This window comes from Eurytemora carolleeae, unplaced genomic scaffold, assembly GCF_000591075.1.
Source record: "Eurytemora carolleeae unplaced genomic scaffold, Eaff_2.0 scaffold35, whole genome shotgun sequence".
Taxonomy (NCBI): domain Eukaryota; kingdom Metazoa; phylum Arthropoda; class Copepoda; order Calanoida; family Temoridae; genus Eurytemora; species Eurytemora carolleeae.
In genome coordinates this window covers 238,620-247,358 of record NW_019396166.1, presented here as the reverse complement: position 1 = coordinate 247,358, position 8,739 = coordinate 238,620, and the positions used below count along the sequence as shown (strand labels likewise).

Genomic DNA, 8,739 nt, shown 5'->3' with positions numbered 1-8,739 from the left:
CCCACTTCATCCTTCCCATCTCTCCCTGCTAACCCTGATACATCCTTCCCAGCTCTTCCTTCTCAACACGAAACATCCTTCCCATCTCTCCCTGCTCACCCTGATACATCCTTCCCAGCTCTTCCTTTTCAACACAAAACATCCTTCCCATCTCTTACTGCTTACACTGATACATCCTTCCCCTCTCTCTTTGCTCATCCTGATACATCCTTCCTCTCTCATCCTGCTCATGCTGATACATCCTTCAGCTCTCATCCTGCTCATCCTGCTCATCCTGATACATCCTTCTCCTCTCATCCTACTCATCCTAATACATCCTCCACCTCTCATCCTTCTCATCCTGATACATCCTTCACCTCTCATCCTGCTCATCCTGGTACATCCTTTCCCTCTCATCCTGCTCATCCTGATACATCCTTCACCTCTCATCCTGCTCATCCTGATACATCCTTCACCTCTCATCCAGCTAATCCTCATACATCCTTTACCTCTCATCCTGCTCATCCTGATACATCCTTCACCTCTCATCCAGCTAATCCTCATACATCCTTAACCTCTCATCCTGCTAATCCTGATACAGCCTTCACCTCTCATCCAGCTCATCCTAAAACCTCTCACCCTTCTATGGGACAATTCTCCTCTCTTGTATAATCCTAGTATACTGGGACATCCTGTTCTTTATATTACCCTAGGTTTGTATTTTATAATATTCTGTCTCTTCGTTATTCTTCTTATACCATATAAAATCCCTTTCCTTGCAGTCTACACTATATATAGCATACCTGAGAACCCTCCACCCTTTGTATTTTTCTGGTGTAATAGATTACACAGACCCCTGTATTCTATGTATTCCCCCTGTTACATCTGTTTGGGTGTCCACTGTCCAGTTGGGTTTAGTCTCTTCACATACATTCAAATAGTTTAGAAAGCTGAGATTATACACGTTTGCACAAAATTAATAAGAAAACATAAGTAAATCATGTACAGTGAATTATGTTTTTGTTACAATTTGCAATGATTGTACAATTAAATGTACAATGTACATGCAGTTAAAGAAACGGAACAAACTATATCGAATTATATCTTAAATTTTGCTGGAATTTCACACTGCAATTTTAAATTAATCTCTGGGTTTCTTGGGATTGTTATTGAGTTCTTATATATTTTCATCTAGGCTTATTGGTACACCCGGCCCTTACAATTCTGTGCCCAAATAGGGAAAAGTTAACCATTGCCATGTGTGCTTTCTACATTATATATTTTAATACTTATTTATCAAGGTTTCTTTCGAGGCATACATATTAATTTTAGCATTATTTAGCGAAATTAGATGAATAAAAACAGATCATTTAATTCGATTTGATTAGCTAAACTGACGATTAAATCTATAAACTATAAATAATTAAGATAAAATGATGGATTCGACATTTTATAAATTCAATATTGAATAGATATACATGTGAAACAAAGATGTTGGACAGTGAATTGTATATAGAGTAACTGGTGACGGATTTATAATGTTGGTGAAATTTTAAAATGGCATATCCTGAAAAAGAAAAGACCTAGAAGATCTGAAAATGAAGAAAAGTGCTATGAAAGCAAGAAGGGAGGAGGATTTCTCAGTAAGTTAAGAACTTGATTGATATCACTTATTTATTTAAATATTTCATTTCTTTCAATTTTTTTTGAAAGTCCCTCAAACAAGCCCTATACAATAATTACACATTTAACACTTTAGGTACCACTCTAATTTGTATCTTCAACACTTAATTATAATTATGTGAACGTATTTTTGAGGTAGTTTCTTAAAGGTGATAATGTATAATTCTATGCATTTAATTTAGATTTATCAAATAATGCTATTTTACATTCAAACTATAGACCTCAAGATCTCTATCTCAATGAATATGATTTTCAAAAACTCAAGCATGCTTTATTGTTGCCCCCTAAAGAAAATTTTAAATTAAAGGAAAATCAAAAAATTATTAAATTAACCTCTTTTTCGAAAAAGCGTTCTATTCATTACACCCTCCAAGCATTATCAAAATCCAAAAATTTAACTAATTTAACTAGTTCAATCCTACACCAAGAATTTTTACTACAACCAAAACATTGAAAATGATTTTTTACATAGCACTTTTTTGTGTGACATTTTTGAATGCTTGATTACCCTCTAAATATGTGACTTCAGAAGAATAAAATGATTGAACAAGCCTAGAATGTTTAGCTGAACTAGTTATACCAAAACAAATATTTAAACTCCAGTCCAATATACATTATACCATAAACAAATATACTTTATTAGCCAACATTTAGTAACCTATTTTTTTTACCATGAACTAGCTAATAATCAATTTTTTATCAACATTATACAGTAATAACCAGAAAACTCTGAAATAGGAAGACGACTACTTTTAAACTTAAGTTAGGACTTAAGCTAGTTCAATGAACATTATTGACATAGCAATTGTATAGTTTAAGTAAACAATTTTCACTTAAATTGTGCTTTGCCAATTACTAGTAAAAATATTTACTTTGTAACAACATCAAAACGAAGTATTGCTATAATGTCGTCTTTCTATTCCATTGTTTTCTGGTTATCACTATAGTATTAGAATCTTCACGTTAAAAATATTTTTGAATTCACTGTAGATACCCCCATCAATTTACCAAACCCCCCCCCCCCATTCGAACGCAGATGTTTTTTTGTTGAATAAAATCATTTAGGGAAATTCAATTTTGGGAGAAAAAGGTCCATTCCATTATTTTTTTAAACACAGTTTGTAAAAACTAGCGTAGGATAAACTGATTCTGATATATATACTCTACCATCATCCCATATACTTGATTCATTTATCTAGACTAAACTGAAACTCTGAATTAAATGCACAATTGCTGAATTGAATTTGTGCCTCACAGCCCCCACACAACATGTGCGAATTCATGAGTTGGCCAAAGAAAAATAAACATGTTAAATTTCAGAGATGTAAAATATTGCAGCAATCGTAAACCCTATATTTTATTGCTGCTCCAGTTTACTTATGTTGCTGTTATTTGTTTTCTCTCTTATTCCCAGATCAAAGGAATTCATTCTTTGCCACAAACTCTGATTTTCTAATCTTTATATCTTTGCAACCCAATGTCGTAGACCTTAGATATTTCAAACTATGAATTTTGTTAGATAAAATAATCTTAGTTTAAAAAATCAAAGGTTTTCACCATTAGGCTGCAAAGATGGGATTAGAACATTTCATTTTGTGGCAAAGACTCAATTCCTTAGAGCAATGCTTAGGATCCATATAATTTTGATGCGGATCCGGATACGGATCCTGGATCCGCACTGGAAAAAATGGATCCGGATCCAGGTTATTTCCATAAAATTTACGGAATTTTGTTAACAAAGCTGACTTTTCAAATTTTTTGTAATATTTTTTTCTCGCTTTTTCCCCTTAAACTTACTTGTTCCTTCAGAAATCAGGAAGTTTATATAATCTGTCTTTTCAATAGTTCAGATTTGGGGTTTGAGAGTAATTTGATATTTGTTCCTTTGATCCTAAGTACTGCTTTTGAGGCAGTTTAACAGAAAATACTTTTATACGAGCTTATTGTTATAAGATACCAATAAGCATGTTTAAGTTGAATAAAAAACATTTTTTTTGGAAATAGGGATGCTTTGAAATTTGATTTGACTTGATTTTTTTTTTAAAACTAAAGTGTTATTCTTCTTCTTCAGAAAAAGTATTGAACATTTTAAAGTTTTACTACTTTTCATGTTAAAGAGATAGATGTACATTTTAAAAACATTTTCTAGTAATTTTGTGATCTGAAATACATTTTTCCGCGTCATGTTTGATTTTTTAACGTCTTTTTTATTTATTATTAATTTACCATTTCAAATAAAAATATCAATCTTCAATAAATATTTTAATTTCAGGTTAGTGAACAACATCATGTATTTGATTGTCTACATTCCACACTGTCCCCCTCTCCCAATTTCCCACGCTTCTTCAATCATAAAGTCATGAATTCTTCAAACTAAAAGTTTGATTTTCAATAAAAGACAAAAATCTGACCGGACGGGCCTAGAGAGTCACTAGAAGTCATGACTCATGATGGTGTAAAAATGTTATTTTTTTTTTTAAATGTATTTTAAAAAGGCAAAGGGTTGTACGACGTTAAGCTAAAAAAATTTATATAGGTTCCAAAAAGTTTTGTAATATAAATGTAAATTGTATAAACTCCAAAATATTTGATTAAATATATATTTTGTATCAAGTAATACATCTGGTTCTTCTTGTGTGATCAATATATTGGTTATTTAAGTATTTAGTACAATTGGCCTGTTTATTGTACAGAAGTGGTTACTAACATTATTGATGAAAGAAAATAAAATAAAATAAAATAGAAAGATGCAACAATCAACTCGGATTGTAAACAAATCAATTTAATTCCAAACAAATCATTCAGATATTAAAAACAATAGTCATCGATTATTTTTCGAAGCATTATAGTTAATATTTCATAATATTTGTGATTTTTTTTTTTTTTTAAATAATTTTCGTTGGCGCTGGACTTTCGAACATTCCTGGAAAATATGAAAATGTCGTCTTCATTATCAAAAATCTCGAAACAGGAATAAATGTTTTCAAAAGTAACTCTCAGATCATGAAAAATACAAAATCGAAAATGTGTAACACATCCGCCTCCCGCCTTTTCAGGCTAAAAAATGCTTTAAAAGTCAGAAGAGAAGACATTTTTCCTGGTTGTGCACCGCATTGTGTCCGGCATTTGCTTTCAAACATTTTCTGAAGAATAATCATTAAAATTTATATTTTTTTTTTCTTTCATGATTGAATAGTGTCGGCCTACCTATTGTGAAGTTAGGAGACTTTCCACTAGATAAATTAATAAAACATAAAATAGAAACTTTCATGCTACTGCTTTCTACAGTTGATATCCATAGGACCAATAGGAACCATCCACAACTAACCACATCTTTTATTCACAAATTCATTAAAATAACTTTAAAAGTTAAGGGGTTATTTAGTGGAACAATTAAAAAATATATAAGACATTTTGAATAGAAAACCTGTACTTGTATTTATATTTGGGGACGGTTCACGACTTAGATTGCCTGACTCTAATTCCCCGTTGCTTGTGCTCAGTTTCTTTTAACTTTCAGACTTATAAACTTGACGTAGAAACTAGAAACTCAGTTTTTTCTCTTTCTTTCAATGAATTTGATAGTCAATGGGTCGATTTCCTTTCCACGGGTCATTTGTTTTGTATTAATTGGTCCTGCTTTCATTCCATTGGTTCTGTTTCTATTCATTGGTCCTGTTTCCATTCTTTGGTTCTGTTTCTATTCTTTGGTTCTGTTTCCATTCTTTGGTTCTGTTTCCATTCTTTGGTCCTGTTTCCATTATTGGTCCTGTTTACATTCATTATTCCTGTTTCCATTCTTTGGTCCTGTTTCCATTTATTGGTCCTGTTTCCATTCATTGGTCCTGTTTTCATTTATTATTCCTGTCTCCTTTCATTTGTCCTATTTCCATTTTTTGGTCCTGATTCCATTCATTGGTCCTGTTTCCTTTGCATTGGAGCTGTGTCCTTTCCATTGGTTTGCTTCCTATTGATTAACCGTTTCCTGGTGTCCTTTTTTTGTATTGTTTCCTTCAGTCGTGGATCCATTCCATTTGTTTTTTTCTTTTTCATTGGTTCTTTAGGCCTTTTGTTCTTTTTTCTTTCTCTTGTTGTTCTTTTTCATTTGTTTCCTGATGTTGCAGTCTTGTGTCCTATCCATTTGTTACTGATCTTTACTTGGGTCCTGTAACCATTCCATTGGCCATTGATTATGCAATATTAAGTATATTTTCTCTGTTGGGGATTGAATTTTTTTTGATCAATATTCTTTTTAAGAAAACAATGTAAATGCAACTAAAAATTAATTAGAAATGCCTGAGAACCCCTCTGCCCACCCTACTCTACCTCCTGCCCAGGAGGGGAGGGTGGGAAGGGTTAACGTTGTTGATGCCAGACAGTCTAATATATATATTAATCCACGGTTCATAAAGGTAATTAAAGCAGTTGTTATTGGTTTAAAAATGAAATTATACTTACTTTCTGTGAAATATTCAGTCAGCACATTGCAGGCACAAAGATTTTCAACTAAAAACTTGTCTTTTGAGGAAGGGGAGGGCCATGCATGCCCTTCCCCCCCCCCCTCCCCGGTTAGGCTTTTAAAGGGACTGTAGGCTTAATTTCAAGAACCTTTAACGAACCTATAGATGTTTTAAACCATTATCTGATCATCGAAGACATAATAATATATAGCGTACAGTATGACTCGTATGACTTGAAATATTTTTAAAGAATCCTGTAAATCCTGCGTCCAATGCGGTTTTCAAAATTTTTAATTAAAATATTTATTTTCTGCAACTTCTAGAACGTACAAAGTGAAAACTAGAATTTTCAAAAAAAACAGCTCGCAAACAAAGTTATAAACAATTACATGCGTTTCTGTATAAATATCGATACATCCGTCCTCCTTGATTAGTCACAGGTTTAAAGGATACTGTAGTGAATCGAACACGCCACTTTAAAGGGAGTGTTCACGAAAAATGAAAGGGGGTATAGGTTTACGGCGAAAAATAAGCGCTTTTGATCGCTACTAATATTACTTCTATCTGTTGCGTATATAAGGAGAAAATTGTTAAAAACGACTAATACCGAAGAACGTAGTGTCCATACAAATTCAGAAAGATGCAACAATCAACTCGGATTGTAAACAAATCAATTTAGTTCCAAACAAATCATTCAGATATTAAAAACAATAGTCATCGATTATTTTTCGAAGCATTATAGTTAATATTTCATAATATTTGTGATTTTTTTTTTTTTTTAAATAATTTTCGTTGGCGCTGGATTTTCGAAAAATGTCGTCTTCATTATCAAAAAAATGTTTTCAAAAGTAACTCTCAGATCATGAAAAATACAAAATAAAATGAAATATCAACTATTTACGAATGCGTCGAAAAATGATCGATGACTATTGTTAGTAATATCTGAATGATTTGTTTGGAATTAAATTAATCAAAAGCGCTTTTTATCGCATTAAGCCTATACCCCCTTTCATTTGTCGCGAACACTCCCTTTAAGATCAAATTTAAATTTGTACAGATAATTTAGCCAGTTTCGCGGTTTTTGCGAATAAGAACTCTAATTTCAATATATTGTATATGTTAAAAATATCAGGTGTATAGTAGAGGGAACTCTAGATGGTTTAGAACCCGGAGAACATGGTCTAGCTGTCCACGAGGCTGGAGATGTTAGTAGAGGATGTCATAGTCTCGGAGATCATTATAATCCAAGGTTGGAAATTATCTTTTAAATCATGATTATAGATGATAGCAGAGCAGATAACTAAGTTTTAACCACAAANAGAAGGATGATTGTGGGGGGGCGAATTTTTAATATTCTCTGAATTTTAAGAACTGATTTATCAACTAATTCAATTATACCATTCTTTAAAAAAAAGGTCAATAGAATAGTTATTTTTTTACACTACGTAATCTTTGTAATGTTAAAGTGAAAAGAAAAATTTTAGCACTCTAATGGAATGAGTAATTTTATATTTGTGTAAATTATTTATTTCAAATAATAAATTGTTAGCGATCATGGCCGAGTACTTTAACTTCAAAGCTAAATTTTAAATTTCACAGCCTTTCATGACATGAAGTGAAAAGAAAAATTTCAACACCTGAATGGAATGAATAACTATATTTGTGTAAATTATTCTTTTCAAATAATGAATTCTTAGCGATCATGGCCGGGTACTTTAACTTAAAAACTAAATTTTAAATTTCGCAGCCTTTTATGACATTCCTTTCATCTCCTTTCTAACTATTTATTCATAATAATTTGTTTTCAAACTTCATTAATTATAAGTTTACAAATTTTAAATCAAGATTTAAATACTTTTATGAAAATGAAAAATAAGAAAAATTATTTAATGTGAGTTATGTGACGTGTAACAGCGAAAGTACATATATTCAGCTTGGCGTAAATGTGTCGAAATACTTAGTTTAGAGTTATATTTGTTTAAAGAAAGCTCAGGATCAAGAAGTTGCATGGATGCACTGCTCCCCCCTCCTCTCCATATCGAGGTCTGCATCCTGCTTTCGGCAAAGAACCACCCAACTAAACTCCGTTTTAACTAGACTGCGTTTGTCAAACAAATATCTGTTTATTTTGTCCTGAAGATTGCTAAAAAAAAATCATTTTTTTGTATACACTAAAAAATTCAAAAATTGTGTAAGGGATTTAATCAAGATATTTATCTATCTATCTTATATTTGCTATATCTATAGCATCTGTCTAACTGCTATCTATCTATCTATTTAACCCAAAATATAATTCTAGACATGAAAGCTGAGACTAGGCCTATAGACCAGGGTTAAAGAGAGTAAGAGAAGGAAGGAGGGGGGCTTGCAAATATTTTAAAGATATAAATAAAAATATTTTCCACTTAGAAATATAGAAATGGAATAAAAGCTTTAAGACTCGTCTCAACCCCCCCACCTTAGTTTGTTTACATCCCCTCTGTTGTGCCCAGACTTGAGCTTGTTATTCCCTGCAGTTGACCGACATAGCTCCGATAAAACGAACAAAAACGAAACGAACAACGCAACAAATTTTGAATAAAAGTTTGATCTTGCAAAACTATTCTGACACTTTTTA

At 32.1% G+C, this 8,739-nt stretch overlaps 1 protein-coding gene across 1 annotated transcript; it reads left to right on the top strand.

The window, feature by feature from the left end:
- On the top strand, positions 1–977 carry LOC111696981 (sporozoite surface protein 2; the record flags this gene model as incomplete). Its single annotated transcript, XM_023466828.1, has 1 exon — positions 1–977. A coding segment is annotated over one exon (651 nt), but the record flags the coding sequence as incomplete, so codon positions are not given.
- Between the last annotated feature and the right edge of the window lie 7,762 nt (positions 978–8,739).